The 22,200-nt window shown below is 45.5% G+C and overlaps 1 protein-coding gene across 4 annotated transcripts in view; it reads right to left on the bottom strand.

The window, feature by feature from the left end:
- Positions 1-22,200, bottom strand: part of LRCH1 (leucine rich repeats and calponin homology domain containing 1) — a 758,040-nt gene that overhangs the window by 289,766 nt on the left and 446,074 nt on the right. For all 4 annotated transcript variants that reach the window (XM_078657325.1, XM_078657324.1, XM_078657326.1 and 1 more), the window contains exon 7: positions 19,065-19,152. In XM_078657325.1, the coding sequence (XP_078513451.1) occupies positions 19,065-19,152 (88 nt within the window). The remainder of the gene's footprint in view (positions 1-19,064; positions 19,153-22,200) is intronic.

The following is a 22,200-nucleotide window of genomic DNA, read 5'->3' as shown; positions in this document are numbered from 1 at the left end:
GTAATGCGGTGCCAAAGTTGATACATTTACACCTAGAATCTCTAAGAATGTTCTGTAAGTTGTGTTACAAAAAGAATATAACACTAATTTATGTGTATACTTACCTGGCAAAGTAGAGTGGGATAATAAATTGAAGCACAACACAGATTGTTCCATGTTTACAATGGTTTCAAATCTGTAGGAAACCAAACAGCTTCCACATGGAGTATGCCTGTGGGCCAGGGTACCTAAGGTGTGTGCAGATCATTGCACCCTCCAGATCCCCACATTTTCTCTGTATGTGCAAAAAAAGGGGCCTAGAAGTCAGTCTATGCTTTTTTTAGGCAACGACTCAGAGACAGTCACTGAGTACCCTCAGTGTGTACGAACTTGCCTCATCAGTTTACCATAGTCTACAAATTTTTAGGTTTCGCCTCGTCGAAAGCTGGGCACCGCGCAGCTTTTCGGTGCAGGCGAAATCTAATGTTTACAGTATGTGTGTGTTGTCCCGCCCTCTCTTTCCATTGGCTAGCTCCATAAATGGAGGCTAGCCATTGGAAGAGAGATCTGCTCGTCATTCTGCGAGCAGATTCGTGGGCGTTCCCGCGATTTTTACTCATCCCGCCCCTTTGCGATCGTCATGCGGCGGTGGGCGGTTGTTTATTTTTATTTTTTTTCAAGCTTTGTTTTCGCCATTTTTAAAGTGTCGTTTTCAGGGGTGGGTGGCACGATGTCCCGCTCTCCGTTCCCGCCCCCCCTCCCGCTGTCCGTGTGCCCGTTCCTGCCCCCCCCTCCCGCTGTTCGTGTGCCTGTTCCCGCCCCCCTCCCGCTGTCCGTGCTCCGTGTGACTGCTATTGTCGGCGGTTACTTCCCTGGCTGTTCGTTTGTTTGGAGATTGCATTAGTGCTGTACTCTTAATTCCATCTCAGGGACAGCATAGGTCTATGTTCGTTTATTTACGTTCTTTGTTTGGAATCTGTGTTTCCGAGGTTATTAGCCTTTCCTGTACTCTTCCCCCACCCTTGTGCTCCGCCCGGCAGCCGGGTTTTGCTCCGCCGTCCGGCCGGGCACAGCCAGCCACTCTCCCCCCGCCCTTGTGCTCCGCCCGGCGGCTGGGTTTTGCTCCGCCGTCCGGCCGGGCACAGCCACAGTCATCAATAAGGCAATTAAAATATACACGTCAGGCAACAACCAAAGGCAATTGAGTGAAAAGGTCCTCGGTTTATTTTTGAGGGCATCAGCACACACAAATGTTTCTGCAAGGCGGAACAGGTAATTTGTTTAATACTTTTGACTTAACGTTTTGGTACACAATTAGCGACATGATGAATGACTTGTGGCAGTGCCTTTTGACAGGTTAAACACCTCATAGCAAGCAAAGGCCATTCACGTACATCGTATGCTGTGGCAGTAGAATCTCTAAGATTGGCATTCCTCCTAGGTCAGGAAAATCTCACCTATCCAGGGAACTGAACCAACTTTGGTGTGGTACTTAGCAGTGCACAAAACACTAGACAGTGTCCCGTTGAACATGGAAAAACGCAAACGTCTGTGCTGTTCTAGTATGCCAAGCAAGCACCATTAACTGAACCAATCAAAATAGTAGTAACTGGAGGCCTCGGATATTAGTTCATGTATTAATGCTTTACCAATGTGAAGGGTGCAGGGACTGGATGGTAGCTGGTGCTGTCCAACACTCAGTCATACTGTCTTGCCTGAGCGAGCATGTGCACCTTTTACTTCTCGAGTGTGGTTCTTAATATTGATGTTTTTTCTAGAGCATGTAAATCATACTTGCGTTCTGCAGAGCTCGTATTTTCTTTACATTTTTCCAATATATTTGAGACCGCACTCATTTAATATATTTTTCAGTAATGAATAATTAGTCCTGACCTGTCTTCTGTGTTTATTGTTCCACTGGATTATCGATTCTTGCTGTTGGTACTTAATAATCATTGGGATACTGCAGTAATAAGCAACAAAGATGTGTCACCTAGCCCTGTTCTTTGCAAGGACCTACTTCCTCTTCTAGTCTCAGCTCAAATGTTGGTGCCTTTTGTGTCTTTGAATTTCTTCATCCTTTTAGACCAGGAGTCACCTTCTTTTAAACGAGCTGCCATTACCCAATCTATAACAGTGCTGTTTTCTCCATGATTTCTCTGACTTTTCTGTATACCTCTCCCGCTGTCCGTGCTCCGTGTGACTGCTATTGTCGGCGGTTACTTCCCTGGCTGTTCATTTGTTTGGAGATTGCATTAGTGCTGTACTCTTAATTCCATCTCAGGGACAGCATAGGTCTATGTTCGTTTATTTACGTTCTTTTTTCAGAATCTGTGTTTCCGAGGTTATTAGCCTTTCCTGTACTCTTCCCCCGCCCTTGTGCTCCGCCCGGCGGCCGGATTTTGCTCCGCCGTCCGTCCGGGCACAGCCAGCCACTCTTCCCCCGCCCTTGTGCTCCGCCCGGCGGCCGGGTTTTGCTCCGCCGTCCGGCCGGGCACAGCCAGCCACTCTTCCCCCGCCCTTGTGCTCCGCCCGGTGGCCGGGCTTTGCTCCGTCGTCCAGCTGGACACAGCCTGGTGTTTTTACCTCCTTGATTCACGGACCGGAGCTGTCTCCCGTTTGGTGAATCCTTTCCCATTGGCAGTGGTACAGATCCAGAGGGGATCTTGCGTGGACCAGAGGTGGTGTGTTTTCAGGACGCTACTACATAGAATCACGGTAACAGCGTATTACGCTGCCTTAACTTACCTTATGTTGGGGAGATTATTGGGACGTATGACTAATATTACCAATTATATGTAGATGACCTGAGCAGACAGCAAGATAGAGACTCGCACTTCTCTGCCCTCTGTCTCTACAATCGCGATCTGCCCGCTTTTCCTCTCTCACCCTCTTTGGTTATTTTACTTCGTCCTTGCCTTCTCTTTATTGCCTTTTTCTCTCCCACTCCTTCTTTTCCCTCTTTGTTTGCCTGCAGTCAGTCTGTTCTCTTCTCTCTCCTGCCTCCCCTCTCGTGCTTTTCTTTGCCTCCTACTTTATTCCTCTCTTTCTCCCTCTCTCACTGCCACACGGGCCTGTGCCTCCTTGAAGGGCCCTGCTTGACACATGGCTCTTCCGGTTGCAACACACAAAACCTCCCCCTTTCAGTGGAAAAGACTAAGGTTTTGTTCCTGAAGCAGAAGGGGGGGTCTCAAATCTATGATTTCGCTTTTATTTTTTGCAAGCCTAAGATAGTCAGCGGGGTGGGGTGACGCCGGCCTCCTAAAACGGGCCCTGAAATGATAGCTCTGTTCTGTGGCCGAGGCCTCCTGATTTGCATGAAAACGCCTTGTGGGTTTTAATGAGTGTCTGGGCTCGCGGGCCTCAGCCCTGGAAACCCCACAGTGCACATGCATCTTGTAAGGAGAGATTAAGCTAATGGCAATGTAAATGACAATGCCATTTATTTATCTGTTTTCAAAACCAACACATAAATACAAATTTTATCATTTACAATGCCAATAGCTCTAACTTTTCCAAAGGCGAAACCATTGCATTGTAAATGCTTGTTGTAAGTGGCAACAAAAACAGAGTACGCATTTTGTTTACTGTCTCCAAATGAAGTCAAGAAAATTCCAACTTTTTATGATCTTTTTATTTAGTCCTTCTGATACTCATACATTTCCTTTCATAAATCTTTGCTGGCCAGAACGTTTCACAATTCATTCAGTCACTTCCTCAGACTGATCTTCTTTAAATCAGAACAGAATTGTCTCTTATTGTAAGTGGGGTAAGTATCTCAAAGTTGTCATGTCTGGATTTCAAGACAGGATGTTTATCCCATTCGCAATATGAACACAAGTCGTGTTGAGATTTAAAAACATAGCCCTGGAGAAGTGACGGAATGAACCATTATTTTTTTTATTTTTTTTTATTGTGTATTTGTATAGCGCTTTACTGTCACCCCAAGGGCATCCTGGCGCTTGAGATCACTGTCAGCAACAGAAACAACATCTTACACTGCCCTAGGGAACCATGACATATGTCTTGGCAATCAAAGATTTATGAAACAATTTATAAAAGAATCAGAAATTTAAAAAAACATAAAAACCTGGAATTTAATTGACTTCATTTGGAGACAGTAAAAAGACAATGTTCTCTATTTGTCACCCCTCACAAGAATTGTTTACTTGAAGTCATCTATGCCAGTGGCTTCTGTGGACCCCCCACCTAATCAAAATCTGGGGGCACACAATGAAACATTATTACAATCTGGGGACCACTACTTAGTCCTTAGTAGAATCCGCAGACCTAAGCATAAAGATGTTTGATGATTTGAACCAGAACACAGTACACAAATATACTGGGGACTGGCTGCCATCACTGGGTGGGGACAGGGAAGGCAAGTAGACAAAGAGTCTGATTTCCACAGGTGTCTCTCGTCCTGTACAACAAACAAGAAGGGAAGGTGTACCCCTGAGCTGCACTACTTTAGGCTTAGTATTGAAACTCTTGCTGCAGATGTATGAGCCTAAAGCATGCCTAGGGAGAACTGGGCCTCCATCGGACTGTAGCAGGAGGCCAGCTTCAGATGTGGAATCCCGGAGTCTGTCTGTTTCTCCCATTCAGCATATGCTGCTGTCCATGCTGCACTGAAAGGCCAGTCAACACCCAGTCCAAATCTACAGAAACTGAACGGCTAATTTCCTTCTGCTCACCAAGGAGGACACAAAGTGCACCCATTAACCCTCTCACCCGATGTAGTAAAATCCAATTAATTCTCCAAGAGGCCGTAAAGACTTCCAAACGATTGTCTACCTCGGAGAGCTGCTTAGAGGGTTGTTACTGTGTTCTGGCTGTTGTGCTGCCTTTCTATCACCTTCTGGATCTCAGCTGCTGCACAAAACCAGTCTGTAACGCTTCCCATCCATTTGTAGTTGGCAGCACTTTTTTCAATATAGGCCTCAACACTGAGCAACAAAGTCCCAATCAAACATGCCACATCAGAGGATCAAACTCTCCAACCGTGCTCAGTTCCAAGGAGGCCATCTCCTTTACTAACAGCCACATCGGTCCAACAACATACAGAGCTTTAACCATTGCTACTTCTGCATAGGTAGTAAAACAAAGGTGTTTGTCCATACATTTTTACCACCAGACCGACTATTGCTCATGGTACAGCATATGACCAGAATTGCTCCAAACCCTCTTTTTGTTTCAGGTACTAAGCAAGTTCTTTATGTCAACCTGATGCCACCAAAGAAGGTCTGGGTGGAAACAGAAGAAACGCTCACAAAGAAACTCGTTGTCATCTTTATTCACCCCTGCTACAACCTCCCAGAGGCAGTTGTCCAAACAGAGGCCAAACAGTCCTCCTACACTTACAGCAGTAACAATCTAAAGCGCCAAGGCCCGTATAAAGAGTCACTTATCAATAAGGATGATTTATATCAGGTTGTTTGAATGCTGTTCTATAATGCAGACGATACCCAACTTATTGTGCATGTGGCCCCCCAAACACATACACACTCCCCGACTCCGGGTCGTCTCCGACCAATTGACTGCTGTGTATTCACATGCCCACCAACTTACACTGTGCCACAGTGTGACACACTATATCAGCTCCCATCACACGGCCACCCAGTGAGGAGCCGATATCACACTGTGGCAGGGAAAAATAGCTGAAAACCACTACAAACAGTGCTTTTGCAGCTCGTTTTCGAGACGCTGGTAAGTGCTGATGTCCATTAAGGGGTGTGCAAACACCCCAGGACTTCGGCACCAGCTTCAGCAAGTTTTTTATTTTTTGGTAGGCGAAGCGTGGGGGCAGGATGGGGTCCAAAAGTGCCTCCTAGGAACTTCTCGCCATGAGGCCCCCTCCTCACACTGAGATTGTTCTTCAAGTTGGCAGGTATGTATTAAGGAGTGGAAGAGCTCTAGTTTCTTCCTATTAACCCCTTCGATGCTGGCCCATTTCCGCCGCTGTGCGGTAAACAAACGAACAGGGCGGGGCCGTGACGAACCCCAGCCGTCATCCGCACACGAGCACCGCGGAGCGTGACGGCTGGGGTTCGTCTCCAGCATGCAAGGGGTTAAACATCGGTAAGACCGAGCTTGTACTAGTGGACAGACAGAAGCAGAGAAGGCACGACTCACGGTGGCTGTGCACAGTTAAGATGCTTCCTCTTGCAACTCATAGTTGAGTCTTAAGAGTCCACCTGGATTAGGTGCTCGCCTTTAAGGCACAGATACATTCTGTGGTCTCACCCTCTTTCTATGCCCTTGAACGTTCTAGGTAAATCTCTCGCTTTCTGCCTCAGGACTTGCATCCTAGACTGGTAGCCACACACTCTTGGGATAATCTATACCTAGTTCTTCCGGGTAATGCTTTTAAGAAGCTACCAGGAGTCCAAAAGTTAGCAATCCATAAGGTAGCATGGCTAGGAAGTTGTGATCATGTGTCAGCTGCTCCTACTCCGCTGAGCCATTTACAGCGCAGACCAATCAAGTTCATAAAACTGCTTCTCGATATACCCACCATCTTGTGTAGTATGGTGTGATATTCTTCTGTTATCAAAGTTTCTTGTAGGTAGGGGGACAGTGGCAGTGTTTCCCGGACCCGCTGGCTCGCCTGGGATTATCAGTCTGCATAATCAGCCTTGTGCGTGTTGCGACAAATGCGAATTTTAAACGTAGGAAATTGTGGAAATTGTTTTAAATTTGACATCTGTGACATTAGAAATTTAAAAGTGCACACACTCGCACATACACGCCGATATCACCTGTGGCATTAGCTTTCTAAGCGCTCGCTTCCCCGTGATTGTGCTACGGGGAGGGAGGACACCACTTCCGGTCTCGCTGAGCGGTTAGCGCTCTAGCGGCCAGGGCTGACGGGGCTATTTAGCCCTCGCCCCCTCCTGAGCGCGCAGCGATCGCGCGCAGGAGAGCCAAAGACAACGCCGAAGACTAGCCAAAGAGTGGCCCGTCTGCGCCCGTCCGCGACAGGACGGGGCCAGGGGCCAGCCACTCTGCCCCTACGCATCATGAACGGGCCCATGACTGTTCCTAGCATCAGGTATTTACCTCATACCCTTCTTGCCCTACAACCCCAGGGCAAATATAGATGCACTAATAGAACGCCAATATGTCCTGATGGTCCCTTCTCCTGCATTATATGCGGATTCCAAGCCACTCACTCCAACATCACTGTTGGATACCTCAGTGACAATATAGATACCCAGGGAGGCTGGAAAAGCTTTTTGTTAAATGTAAGATCCCTCCCAAAGCATTATATGCAACTTTGGGATTCTATACATAGCATTCAGCCTGAGATCTGTTTCTTAACTGAAACTTGGCTTAAACCCCATACTATCCCCACTATCACCTTAGGGATACCTATGGGGTATAAAATCCTTCGTCAAGACCGCCCTGAGAAAGTAGGAGGCGGGATCGCCATAATATATAAAGATACGCTGAATATTAGGGTTTTAGAACAAGTAATGCTACCCACCATGGAAGTAGTGATCTTTCATTTAAAAATCAGCCCTAAGGTACACTGGAAAGGGGCATTAGTCTATCGCCCGCCCGGACCCAATGCTGGGTTTTCCCTCGCTCTAACCGAACTTTTAGCCCCCTACATGAAAGCAAATGAAAATTTTATTTTACTTGGAGATTTTAATTTTCACACTGATATTGCTGATCATCCCGATACGAAAGCTTTTTTGACAGATCTTGCTCTATTAGGCCTACATCTTCGAAATAGTGGACCTACTCATTCAGGTGGTCACACCCTGGATTTGATTTTCACTACCCATCCTAATGTTTACTGTCATCCCCCTAAACACATCTATTGGTCCGATCATAAAATGTTAGATTTTTCCCTGCTTCACCTACCCAAACCAACAAATTACTCTGCTACGCAGTCCATTAAGCGTAGACCATGGCATAAAGTCACTCCTGCCAGGTTTACACAAATCTGGAAAGAGACAGCACTCTTAAACTCAGATAACATCAACACTGCTCTCTCCAAGTTTAACTCCACACTGATGACAGCCATTGACACTCTGGCTCCTCAGAAAATTGTCAAAAAACCTACCATAGCCAAAAGGGAAACATGGTACACTGAGGCCCTCAAAGTAGAAAAGCAGGGGTGTAGGAAGTTGGAGAAACTTTGGAGACGGACACGTAATGGGGAAGATAAAGACCGATATCTGGTGGCTATGACCGCCTATTATAAAAACATCAAAAAAGCGAGGAAAATAAGCCTTACCTCTCAAATTGCAGAGGCGGGCAATTCTACTAGAGAGCTATTTAAAATCATACAGGCCTTCACCAACCCTGTGATATGTGAGAGTCTAGATATCTTCACTCAAGATCTCTGTAATGAAATATCTCAGTTTTTCGAGGATAAAATAGAAGGGATATACAAGAAAATCATCTCAGTCTCAGGTCCCTTGGATGTTGAGGTCTTTGAAATCTCCCCTATGGTGACTCCTGGGAAAACCCTTCATGCAATCCCTGAAATAACTATCAAAGATCTGACTGCACTTATCAACAAAATGAAGACCGGCTCCCCTACTGATTTGATTCCCGCTAAATTGGTTTCCCCCTTGAATGAGATATTAAGCCCCTCAATTCAAAAATTGTTGAACCTCTCCTTTGCCGAGGGACAACTCCCACAATCCTGGAAAGAAGCGGTAGTGAACCCTATACGCAAAAACTCCACCTTGCCCTGGTCAGAGCTCTCCATCCTCCGCCCTATCTCTCTCCTCCCTCTCATTAGCAAACTGGCAGAGAAACACGTTAATACCATCATTTCCAGCTTTATCGAGGCGACAGGGGGCCTGGACCAATCTCAATCTGGGTTTAGGCCCAACCACAGCACTGAATAAGCCCTTCTCTCTGTGACTGATAAGATCAAAATGTCACAGGATAGAGGAGGCTCCATGATTCTAGTGCTGTTGGACCTGTCCGCGGCCTTTGATACCGTGTCCCATAACATCCTTCTCAGCCGTTTGCAGGGAGTAGGAATTGGAGGCTTAGCACTATCATGGTTGGAGAGCTTTCTTTCCGGGAGGTCACAATCTATCAGCTTGGGCCCCTATCGTTCCACCTCGAGGGCGCTCACGAAGGGGGTGCCACAAGGCTCATGCCTTAGCCCTACATTGTTTAATGTATATGTGGCCCCCCTTGCTGAGATTGTGCGGAAGTATGGGTTCACTCCAATTTCCTATGCTGATGACACCCAGCTCCTCTACCCTTTCAGCTCCCTTGGCCCTAAAGTCAAGGAGAATTTTGCTGAGGGTATGAGGGCAGTGTCACATTGGATGGCTGTAAATTGCCTCCAATGTAACGTGGGAAAAACAGAGGTTATGCTCTTTGGAAAGGCGAGTCTCCTCTGGTCCCCAGACTGGTGGCCATTAGATCTGGGCCCAGTACCCTCCTCAAAACCTCATGTTAAAAATCTAGGGGTGAAGTTGGACCAAAAACTGACCTTAAAGGAACACACCAACTACATCGCAGGGCTGTGTTTCCACACCATCGGCCTTCTCAGACGTGTCTTCCCGTATCTTCCTGCCACCTATAGGAAGACACTTGTACAGGCCCTGGTTACTAGCCGCCTGGACTACTGCAACGGCCTGCTGACTCTAGCGAATGCAGATGCAGTGGGTCGTTTGCAGGTAGTCCAGAACACAGCGGCGAGATTGGTCATGAGTGTACCGGCCAGGACTCCCTCTAAGCCCTTGTTGGAAGAGCTGCATTGGCTCCCGATGCGGCAGCGTATCAATTTTAAGATATGCTGTACGGTCCACAAGTGCTTATATGGGGTTAGCCCTAAATACCTATCACAATCTCTTGAGTTGTACCAACCTGGCCAGTCACTCCGTTCAAGCAATCAAGCCCTCTTAAAACCACCTGAAACAAAAAAATCCAGACAAGGAGACCGTGCATTCTCCTCGGTTGGTCCTGCCTTATGGAATAAACTCCCTACTGATGTTAGAATGACTACCAACCACCTGTCTTTTAGAAAGGCACTAAAAACCCTCCTTTTCCAAGAAGCTTTTCGGTCCCTTTAATATCTTGTCTCACATAACCTGCTGATCCTATGGCTGGCAAAGCGCGGAGATACCCTTACGGGATTGAATCCAGCGCGATATAAGAAATTAAATTAAAATTAAAATTAAATTGTGTCGCCGCCTATTCTCTTGAAACCGTCCCAGACAAGGGGCCGTTCTCTTGTCTTTCTTGGCTCCAAACTGAGGGGCTTTCTTCCACCTCACCTCCTTGTTGTTTAAATTCCGCTTTGCTCCAGGAAACAGACTAAGACACATCTGTTCTGTTGATTGTTAGCTTCATGATTGTTCGCCTCAGGAATTCTCTAAGCATATCTGTTTTGCTGATTTTTCGCTTCTCTTCCCAGAATCTAGTGTAGAGTCCCGTTTCCAGTACACCAGGATATCCCTAAGGGTGAGCACTGCTCGATATAAGTAAATCAAAGCAATAATTCTCCTCATAAAGAGTGTGGATACCTACTTGAATATATACTAGATTTCTTGTATCGCCGCCTATGCCTTTAAAAACAGCTTTGATTGTCTCCAAGTCAGTAAACCTTAATGAGATAAACTTGTGTCTGCAGCATTAAAATGTGTATCACTCACTACTGAACTTAATTCATAAACATCTGCCCCACTGAGGTCAGACAAGCAGTGTGACTGATACAATAATGTCTCCAGGGAACCCACAGGGATAAACCGACCGTCTAATCTTTTGCAGCTTTGATTCACAGCTTTTCACAGGTGTTTCCTGCCAGTGTGCTGCTGGAATTGGAGGTTTACAGCTCAGCCCAGTAATGTCACAAATGGTGCCCGCGCTGCCACAGGTAAGGAACTTGCTCTCATTTCCTACAGCTGTGGTTCTATTTTTAACTTGCTGAGATGGGAATGTGCGGATGGGATTACAGCATCCAGAGCACACGAAGACAGGCCTCTAGAAATCTGAAGTATACCAGCTATGGAACCAGAAGTGGTGCTATGAATACTTGAAATATATCCTTCTGCGGGACCAGCACATCTACCCATAGTGATATAGAGTCACTCGGTAGTCGTACGGCCATCCACAGCCTCAAATCTATTAGAGGTGGAAATATTAAAGTTTCCCACTCCGCTGGTGGGTTGATAGGAGGGGTGCAACAGGACTATTTCGATGCCTTTGATACATAGTTGGAGGATAAAAAAGCAAGTGGATGAACCTGTATTCTATTTGTTACATTCTGCAAATGGGATGGCTGGTACAAAAGCCTTCCTGCCAATTCAGGCTGATCAAAATGAATCCCTAAGCAATCCCCTTTAGTACTTTAGGGCTGAGCCGATCCAACAAACTTGGCAAACGTGATTTTGAATTGGAAGGCACCCCCTCTACCCTCAACAATGTACTACTTTAGACATCAGCTGCTGAAAAGATTCCTTAACTCCCTTTTTTAAAGGAGTGATGTTCAACAACATAGCAATATATGGAATTGTATCAGGTGGCACATTGAGACTACTTTGCACTGGCACGGCCTGTGTAAGAGGTGCATGCTGATCATCCTTCCCACCAGGGCAAACCCCCCTGCTCGGATTAGGATGATGTTTGCCTCCAGGAAAAGGCCAATGGAGGAGCCCTGACAGTTAGGCGCTTAGCACATGGTACTAAATTCACTTCTTGCTGAACCAGGCCCTCAAGTCCCTGCTTCTCATGTACCATTTAAGTGACATGAACCGGGGACTAAATATACTGGTTTGCCCACCATTATAATTATACCTGGAATATTAAGCGCCTGCAACGGCCCCATAAAGAAAGTTGTTTTGGCTGAGGACTGCATATCCAAAATGGAGTATTCAATTGTGATCAACCTATTATTATAAGCCTCAAAAGAGGTCTTTACTAACAGCTCCATCTTAGAGTAAAAACAGTCCAAGATCTACTCCATAAGTTTGAGAATATCACTTTTGGGGTCCTTTCTCACCCCAGTTAACTCATCAGGTCCAAGATTGCCTCTCTCCATCTTCTCCTTCCACTGTGATATCCAACATTTGCATCCCTTGAATCTTTCTTACAGGCAAATTTCTTTTTTCCTTTAACGGCAGGCAGCCCTGAGTCAACAAAAGCTTTAATGGATACCGGATGAACATCTGCCACTACAGCCAATGATGTAACACCATCCTTAGGCTCATTGATGGCATTTGATGTCTGCACTAGAGCAGGGATTTGGTCATTCACAATTCAAGCACCCGCCAATGTTGAAGGGCCAGTAGTTCTCTCTAAATTGCTCAAAATAAGTCTCAACTCTTGCTCCAATGACATTTCTTCACTTTTGACATCCACCCTGAATTGAGATAAGCTATACTAGATTAACTTTTATATGTGGCTTGACTACATAGGGCTAAATATTTGCGCTAACCCATGATGGTTAATACATTCAAAAGAGGTAGAAGAAAGATGTGGCCAAGCCCAGCCTCAGCTGGCCGCAGGCGGTGCAGTCGGGTCCAGTCTTACCCTGGACTTCGCAAGTCATGCGCCCAGGTGCGTACCACACCGTGGGGAAATTAGCACTCTTTTATAGCACCAGTTAACAGCAAAAAGCCCAAACTCCAGTAAAGGCTGGGCTATGCGGTCCTTGAAAAGCCCTCCTCAGTGTCCTGCACCACAGGGAAAATAGCATTCTTTTATAGCACCAGCAAGTAGTAAAGAGCCCCTCATTCGGCAAGGGCCAGTGTATTGTGGGCGTTGTGGTCCTGAAAAGCATGCAAGTCTTAGATGTTCAGTCACAGGGCTGCGGAACAGTTGGCTCGCTACATGTTAAGGACTCATCAAAAAGTGTTCAAGTATTCTAAAATCCGCTCCTTTGACACTCTCAACCACTTTAGATTTAGATGCTACAAATGACGTACAGTGGCCTCAGACAGAGTATTCCAGTGGCACAGTCCTGTGAGAGCAGAAGATGAGGCTGGGCGCAGCGCAGCGACTGAGCGGTCCAGTGAAATCATACTGAGGGAGCAGAGCAGAGCTTCTACCTCACTGTAAAGTGCCACCCGGCCTCTACTATACTTTGTTGGCACACACACTCTGAGGGCCAGGCACTGCCCGGGGAAATAAATAAATGAGTGAGTGAGTGGTTACTCGAGGCCACTGCCGATATCTATATTGCGAGTGTGTGAAATTTGGTTAGATGTGCAATATGCTGTCAGTAGTGCTGTGGACACAACACTAGTGTCAAGGACGGTGACTGCCTTTCGCGTTCAGTGAGCCCAGCTGCCCTGCAGTAACCGGCTATTGCACCAAACGGTGCACGACAGAGTGGGCTGACTGGCTGTAGCTGGAGAGGGACGACTGAGATGTTCCCTGGTGGTAGTCAGACACTGAGGAAGAAGCCCCCTTACCTGTCTGTGAGCTTCCATTCGTCCCTCTGCCTCAGTCTAGCTGCTGCTCACACTCCATCAGTAACCATGTTCGCACCTGCCACGTCCTGGGCCTGGCCGGCAGGTGAAGCAATTGTCAGTGCATGATGGTGCACCACCTAGTACCCAACTAGAGCACTGCACCCTGGGCCACCAAGGAGTAGGTGTGAAGAGGGACACAAGGTACACACTGCAGCACCAAGTGTGCCGCCAGAGCACCAGTTTCCTTGGACGCAGTGGTGAAGGAAATATGAAGGAAGAAAAAAAAAGGGGAAGGCAAGAGAGCTTCAAGGATCGGAACCCAACCAACAAGGGCAGAAAGAAGCAGCATACACACAAGAATGACCAAAACCAAACCATAATAAAAATGACTGACCAGCGCCAAGATGAGGTGCGCAAGCCGCCTGCATCATATGAGCACACCACTTCGCCCATTCAGCGACCTAGCTGACCCATCCCAGTGGCACCAAGATGGCGCTCTTCGATTGGGAGTCTACAATACTATTTTCACCCCACTTGAGAGATTGACAGAGCCGTCAAGAGACCACTATTGGGGTACTTTGGTGGGGCAGAACTTTCTGATCTATTCGACACTCTACCAAAACACAGGAGGGGTCGCAGACTTCCATGCCGCAGTAGCGGCCCTGAACAGACACTGACCCGAAGCTCAATCTGGATTATGATCGTTTCAACCTATACTAGGCCCGGCAGACAGGGGCAGAACCAGTCAACATGTTTTACGCACACCAGCGAAAGCTGGCAAGCACGTGCGTGAATATCAATCAACCAGAAGAGATTTGTTACCAAATCATACAGGGGTGCAAGTTAATGGTGCACGGATTCCTCATCCTGCGTCAGCCGGGCATTTCTTCAGAGGACATCCTGGCCTTAGCACGGACCCACAACATATCGAATAGCTGGGCCGAAGACATGGAAGCAGCCCTACACAAAGGCGCAGTCACGAGTGACTGCCTGAAAATTTTAAAAATAAAGGAAGAACGTGTTGATGCAATCCAAAGATGACCAGCGCCTTCCCACCCAGTGGGTGCCACAAGACAAATGCAGACTAGAACATAAAACCCCAAATGTCTGCCCAGCCAGAGGGCACACTTGCTCAAAGTGCAGAAAAGCCAACCATTTTGACAAAATGTACCAAAGTGGGAAACAAGGGCTTTAAGTAGAAGACGACGACTGCGGCGGCTATCTCTCGACAAGCAGGAAGACGCACCAAGCAGCTGAAGGCCAGGCACCCACCTGGAAGACAACGTTTTTGTGATATTGTTCGCTGGGAGGGAAGGCAACAGGAAGAGGCTGGCCCCATGTGCACAGTCAAGATTGAAGGCACCATCATCACTGTCTTGATTAATACAGGCGCCTCCGTAAATGTTATGGATTCAATGCAATTCAACCGACTCACACCGCACCTTATCTACCACCAAAGCAGGGATTTACACTTATGGGGGCATGGAGCCATTGCCGCTCAAAAGAACGATAGAAGTCGATGCGGTGAGTGAAGGCAGCCCAATTCAGGTGAGGTTCTACATCAATGAAGGGGGCACAGGCATGCTGCCTGGGTGCCACACAGCGGAAAACCTGGAACTGGTGCATTTTGCCAAGAAGTGCATGAGTCACACGCCAAAGCAATGCTGGCAGCGGGGGCGGATTCTTTATTAGAGCTCTGGGGCTGCACCCGCCTGAAATTCCTCCCTATTCCTGTACAATTATAAAATAGATTGATTTATTTAGAGATACGATTGTATCTCTAAACACAGAAATGAATTTAAGTTTGGGCTGCCTGTCACAGGTTGCCTCGCCTCACTCTGAAGCAGGATGCAGAACCCAGGCAGTAAATCAACTTTCTGACGCAGGCCTTACTGTTCTATAACCCTTCATAATGAATCAATGCAGTTGTAGTCTATGGCAGTACCCACGAGTATAGGCCAGTAATGCAGTCAGCATCATGCTTTCATGGATTGGAGTCTCCACCCCTGCATAAGAGCAGCCGTCCGTCAATCCCCGGCATAGATCCCACCCTTTCCCATTCATCATAGTAGGAGTGGATGCAAGCACTATGAAGTATGTGTGTTTTGCTGCCTTGTTCTCTGTAATGGTAAGTGTTAGAATGCTAATCTATGGTTATGTATATTGTTCTGAGACCCCTCACCAACCTAACCTCCCTCACTATGACACCCCAGGCCCTGGATACACTCCGCTGGCCCCGTTTGAAGTGGAGCTGCAGCATTTATTCCCCAGAAAATGTATCCAAAAGATTGAGCAGGCCAGTCTGAGTTTAGCAAACATTACAGGTCTGCAGCTTGACACGGAGCTACAAATCTCCTCTTCTGTACCCTGCCTGAAAGCGTCTAGTCTAGAGAATCACTCATTCAAATCAAACGAGCGGTGCAAAACCAGCAGAAAATGTCTGATTCCAAATAATTTTTTACCCATGTGCAAGATGGGACCTATGTTTAAAGGGGCCTTCCAGTGAATGAGGTTTCCATACATTCTAAAACCCCAGCAGATGTCATCAAACAGAACAACGCTCTGTAGTGACTATTGTTGGTGACTGCTACCCATGCTAGGCTGGTAAACAGCATTGTGCTTTTTTTCTCTACACTGTACGGGCCCTTCTCGAGTGCATGCCTATAGCTTACAAAGGGCCCAAAGTATTGGCTATGTTTTTAGTATTTCACCCTCGGAAATCCTGCTTTGCACAAAGCTCCAGGCTTTGAAGGAATGAAACAACAAAACGCAGGGTTCAAAAGTAGCATCGCCAGTGGTGCATTTCATTGCAACGCACAATCTCAACATTACGATTTTGTGTCAGCTGCAAGGAAAAGGGGCAGCATATGTGTTTCCCCTTTTTCTTCAAACATCGAAGTTAATGTATCAATGGTCTGCAGTTGCTCCTGTGGTCGGAAAGGACTGGTCATTTACAGACTGGCCTTATCAGTTAGCAACCGTGAGGGTTCTTGTTCCCTTGTGAAGTTGATCCAAATATGCAAGTCAATCCCAAAGCGAGAGATATGTGCTTACAGTAGACAATTATCTGCTGGGTGGCATTAAAACTGGTCCTTTCTTCAAGCCCTTAACAACATTGATGGCAAAAATATGGATTGATTTATGAACAATGTGTTAAAAAATGTTAAGGCAATGCATGTCACCAATTTAGTTCCTCCCTTATTTTACAAGTTTGAGTTAATCTTGCCTTCCTCAAGCGTTAGCTATTTAATCATGTAGTGCTTCTGTATTTTTTTCCATACATAATTTGAGCCGTGTCAGGTATTTATGAGGGGTTTTGAATGAGAGCTCCTATGCTGAAGCCAAAACAAAGTGTCTGTCAGTGGGTTGGCCTCTCTGCAAAGCACACAGAACAATGGTCATGTATTCCAGATGTAATTGCAATTCTGTGAAAATGTGTTTGAAGGGGGTCCACAGATGGTAAAATATTTACAGGGCAACAGCAAAAGGAAATACATTTATAAAATGTGAGTGAGTACAGTGTATGTTTGGAAGTGGTGAAGTGACGGAGATGTGAGGAAGTGCATTCAGGGTAGAGTGAAAAGAGGGGGCTGAAGAGGAAAGAGAGGTGATTGAAGATGTGCACATAACTAAAGGTAAAAACTCCTTCCACAGGCCTCAATACAATTGAAAAGTCGGAACTGAAATATTTTGAAGGTTAATTATTTATATCAAATTCTTATTCTTACTCATTTATGTTAAAGAGCTAACAACCATTGACAAAGCCAATCGTTGTTTTAGGTGTAGGTCTGTTATTGTGTTATATATCTGAATGCAATTACATTTAAGAGAGAAACCAAAATACCGATCGGGAAGCAGCACACTATGGGAATCACAGAAATTTATTTTAGCCCTCTTTTTTCAGCCCACTTAAAGACCTGTCTTCACATATTTCTATATGACTGATTGCAATCAGCAGTTGTGAGTCCTTCCCGAAACCTGGCTAGAGCATTTTCTTCCAAAGTTGATGCCGCATGCAGTGCAAGACACTGGGCAAGCACACACTTTAAAAGGCTGAAGTTGTCGTGTTGTACAATTTGCACATTACAGAACTGTTGACCATATTAATGCAGTAAGATATAGGGCAGTTTAAGTGTTCAATATTTCAAAACTATGCGTTCCTACTGCTTTACAAGTCTTGCTTTATCACTAAATTAAATTGCTTTAAAATACACTTTTTGGCAATCTTTTTTTAATTTGTTTCTCTGGAGGAGGATCAAGCCCGGACCCCACATTTGTCCATTAAGCGTGCCCATGTCGCTCACTACTTAACCCCTCCCCCCCCGAAATATTTCCCAATACTGCAGGTTGTGTCAGGTCTCATTGAGGCTCTTCCACCACTCCGTTCAGTGCGGTTCCAGGTCAGGCCGACTTCGGGGCTACAAACGATAGGTCATCCGCAAGTGATGCTGGTAGGCAAATCGCACCACTCGCCTCCTGTCGTAGCAGGCTGTGCAGCTACAAGCCGAGGACACGACCACACAACTCTCGGTAGGCACGGCTGAGAGCTCAGCCACGCTCGTTCCATCTATCGCAGGGCTGCCATATTGCTTCCTTGGCCAGCACCCGCAGCCCCAAGCTCTCTCTCGTCTGCTGCTCAAACCATGCAGCCTGCACCTCCCAGATCACAGTTATTTATTACCATTGTTGTTGTAGAGCTTGCAATGTTCCGCCGGGTCTGTTGGATTAATGCCGGATCGTCCGTCCAGCCTGCAGACCCTCACCATGTGGCGGCCATCTTGCAGCCGGAAATCTAGCCACCCCACAGTTCACCAACTGATTGAATGCAAGGAAATGCTTTCCCTGATTCTTCATACTCGCATAGCTTGGTGGAAAGTCCCTAGATCGGACCCCTATGGAAACTATAACTCACAACCTGCACATAAAAGGTCAGGGCAACAGGAAGCAGTGATAACAAGAATGAGAACACACAGTCTCCTTCAGAGGACAAAGATAAAAGAAGCAAGGAAACACAGAGATAACATCTGCTCTCCATGTCCGATAGCACTTAGAAACAAACATAGAGGTGTGGGTTGAGGCAAAGTGCCATGTTCCCCAAACGAGCACTGTCCAACGGGAAAACCTATCACTAGGCTGAACAACAGCAGCAAAAAGCAGTGGAAGTGGTAGTCTAAGAGCTGCATAAATTTCACACTATATAAAACAAATGTGACGTCACAAGAATACAATATATTCAAAATGTCTTTATTACCAGGACTATTGAAACTTGAAATAAAAAAAATAGAGCAAACTGATTGAAACTACTGAGGCTTTAAGGTGCAGGACAGTTGTTCAATCTTACAATTCACAGTACTCTAGCACAATTAGGTCCCGATTCCAATTTGGTTTTCCGACCCCTAGTTAGGTGGGGTTTAACACACCGCTAATTGCTGGGTACATTAAATGCTTCATCCTTTCGCATAGGAAAATTGGACAGTATTTACAGTAACAGGCAGATTTTGGAGCCTTAAGGATTGAATCTGCATTTTGTTCCTCAAAACCTCACACAGGTGCTATATATTACACCCGATAAATTCCGAAACCCTTGGTCCTGGATTTATTGGTGCGATAAATGGATCCTACACCTCTGACTGCGAATGAGCACCAAAGATATCAAACAGCGAACTGAGCACTAGTACTTATAATTACCTCAATTGCAGATAAACGTTTGTCTCCATTGTCACTGCCAACTCCTGAATCAGAGTCTTTCTTTGCCGGGTAAATGATGTCTTCAATGCTAAAGGTAAAACAACATTACATCATTAAATTATTGGAAATATATGTTTGACCTTAAATGTTTTAACAAAAGTAACACTCCAAAATCCGAGTCTAATTTGAACTGCACATTGTCCGTTTTTTGTCTGCTAGACAGGAAGTATCTGAGAAGGGTTCGGGGCTATCTCAGCAGGATAGGGGGCTTTCCCAGCATGGCTGGGGGGTTAAGTGGAGGGGCGTTTGTGTGGTAATTGGGGTCACTATGCACGTGCACACGAGTAAACTAGAAAGTAAATCCAATGTTTGCAGGTCCTGACCCATCATCACAATAACTGTTACATGTCCTGTAAAAAATGTAGGATGCCCTCCTCCTCCCAGGTCATTATGGGCACTGTTTTTATTGCCGCACCTTTGTGTGATAACCTAACGCAGTCTGGGTGTTTTAGTTCCATTAAACTATTAGATTAATCCACCAGAAAACAACGAAGTGTAAGTGGAAGTGCAGATCAGGAGACAGCATCTGCAATGACCTGAAGTGGTGTTCTCCATAACACAAAAATGAGACGGAGACCTCGGCACGTTTTCAAACAGGAGTGACATACAGAATGGACACACACTCTAAGAATGGTTCAATTGTGATTTTTTGTTGCAGTTCAGTAAAAGCCACCCAGCCTCTCAAAAGTGTCAAACCGGTCCCATCGTGCTGGGCCTGCTGTAAAACGAAGAAGATTCTGAAATCCAAGTAACAAAGACTGAAAAATCTAAGGCAGGAATGCAGAAAGTAGAAGAGATTACTCCCTCGACCCTCCAGCCTACACCTGGGAGAATTTCTCCATTTAGGTTTTCCCTCCTCAAGATACCACCCATCTGGTCAGATCTGCAGTCCGAATTTGTGAACCTTCTAACTATAGCTTAATTTGGTCAACATGCACAATGACTAATCCTTTTCTCTTTTCTTCTTTGGCTATTTGGTGAATACAACGAAATTCCCTTTCATCCTTTTTGCCCATGATTCTACCAAATAGTGACCCTCCATATAGATGCATGCCATTTTGAGAAAGGAGAATGCTCGGACTAATATTTTCTGTTTGAGGAGAATTCTGCTTAACCACAGTGAAATCCTCAATCTCCGGTGAGTCTAGCTACATTTGTGTTGTTGCCAACCAAAAATGTCCTTCTCTAGTTCAGTTTTCTTCCTCTTAATGCCATGTCATGAGAGAATCTTCTTTTAATTCACTTCTTGCTGAAGGATGCAGTCATCATGGTGGACAAGAAAGGCAGATTTGGACTCAATTAAAAAAAGCCAAGTCATCTCACTAATGGAGTAGATGATATGTTCGTCTCCTGTCAAACTGTGGCAGTTGTGCAGCATCAACAAGTAAGATCTACACCACTGCTTAAGATTTATGGAGCCCGACCACCAAGTTAGTCCTAAAGTCCAACCCTGCAAAGGAAAATCAGTTTTGTAATATGGTAATCTTGGATCATCTTTGGTAATGTGGCTTTCAGCAGCAATTTTCTATTTACACAATTATACAGTAAAAATCTAAAAATAATCTATAAAGTTTAAGATCCACAGTAGTCTGGATAAAAAGCTTCAAGTGCAAAAACATGTAATCCAAAGAAATAGAGCTATGAATCATCCCAACTGCAAACAATTTGAATGAAGACTGCTGCAAGAGAAGGGTTCTTTACACAGGAGGAAAGGTAACTTGATAACACATGGCAAACAAGAGTCACCTCAAATAATTTTCTAAGCTGCAACGAAGAGACAAATCTGCAGGTGTGGCAAATGAAGGATGCGGATGCCAGTGCCAGGTCAAATTAGTTATGAATCGTGGTGTTAGGGTTCAAGTAGAAAACCTCTAGCCTTCAAGGAGCGTTGAGCTGGATTTGCAGGGCTGCATTCGATTATCAACTTTGTAGTAGTTACCCAAAAGAGAAGCAAGTTCTTACAAATCTGCAGGTCAGTCTTCTGGGAAACGGAACAGTTTAAGGGACTGCCTTACTTTAAAAGTAAGGTGCAGTTCCCAAAAATAGGATACAGGGTCATCCCAAATTAAAGTCCACACTTGCAGACTTTAAGTACATCAGGTAAGCAGGGCTTAAGTCTTATTTCAAGGTGGATATAGAAAAAGCATTGGCAATATCTATAGGTCTGCCTTTAAAGGAATGGTCTGTTGTTGTAATGTAATACATTAGAAATAAATAGTATGAATATTATTATGTATTTGTGTAGAAGCACAAAACTGTTGTATAATATTAGGGTAGGCTAAAAGGTTAGGTGACAGTTGCACGGTCAAGCCTGACCTAAAATTCCATGTAGGTTAATGACTGCCCTCTTTCCACCTGTGCTGCTGCCAGAGAAATACCATCAACTATCTAGTTTTCTAAGACACTTGTACAGCTTTAACATGTTATGTGGGTGCCCCTGAAAGTTCAACCTCAGCCGGCTGTGTAAATATACATAATGATCCCAGCTGCGTGAAGGGCAAGCAATTTTTCTGACAATGAACACAACCTCTGCCCAATCAAAAACATGTACTCTTGACTACCAACATGTGGGCGGAGCCAAAGCCCCTTTAGTGACGCTCACAGACAGCTGCGTTGTCAAACCAGATCACAAAAACAGTGACCCTGGCAAGGTCACAGGTCAACCTGTTACCAATGGCGGAAAGCTGTTAAATCATCATGACAAAATGACCATCTCTCAAATCAAAATTATTTTCCAAGGAGAAAGTCACGTGGGTTAGTCACTAACAGGACTCTTTTCACAGATGAAATACACATTTTGGGGAAATGGCTTCCTGCACCATAGATCATTGTAGGCGGCTGTAAACTCTTCCCTTAACTGCCTATCCCAAACCACTAAAGACAAAAATAAGTCCAACACTTCTCTAATTACAGATGCCTCCACCCATTGTGTGTTACTGGAGAATTGTGCTCTATGTTTGTGCCGCCAGCATGAGGACAAAACAATGAGGAGGGCAGTCTCTAGAGTATTAGTATTAAAACACTTTCTGTGTTCACTCCTTTTCTACGTGCAGGTTAACTTTCAAGGGTCTGGGAC

Source organism: Lissotriton helveticus, chromosome 8 (genome assembly GCF_964261635.1).
Source record: "Lissotriton helveticus chromosome 8, aLisHel1.1, whole genome shotgun sequence".
Classification (NCBI taxonomy): Eukaryota; Metazoa; Chordata; class Amphibia; order Caudata; family Salamandridae; genus Lissotriton; species Lissotriton helveticus.
The sequence above is the reverse complement of the archived record's forward strand: the minus strand, read 5'-3'. Positions and strand labels throughout refer to the sequence as shown.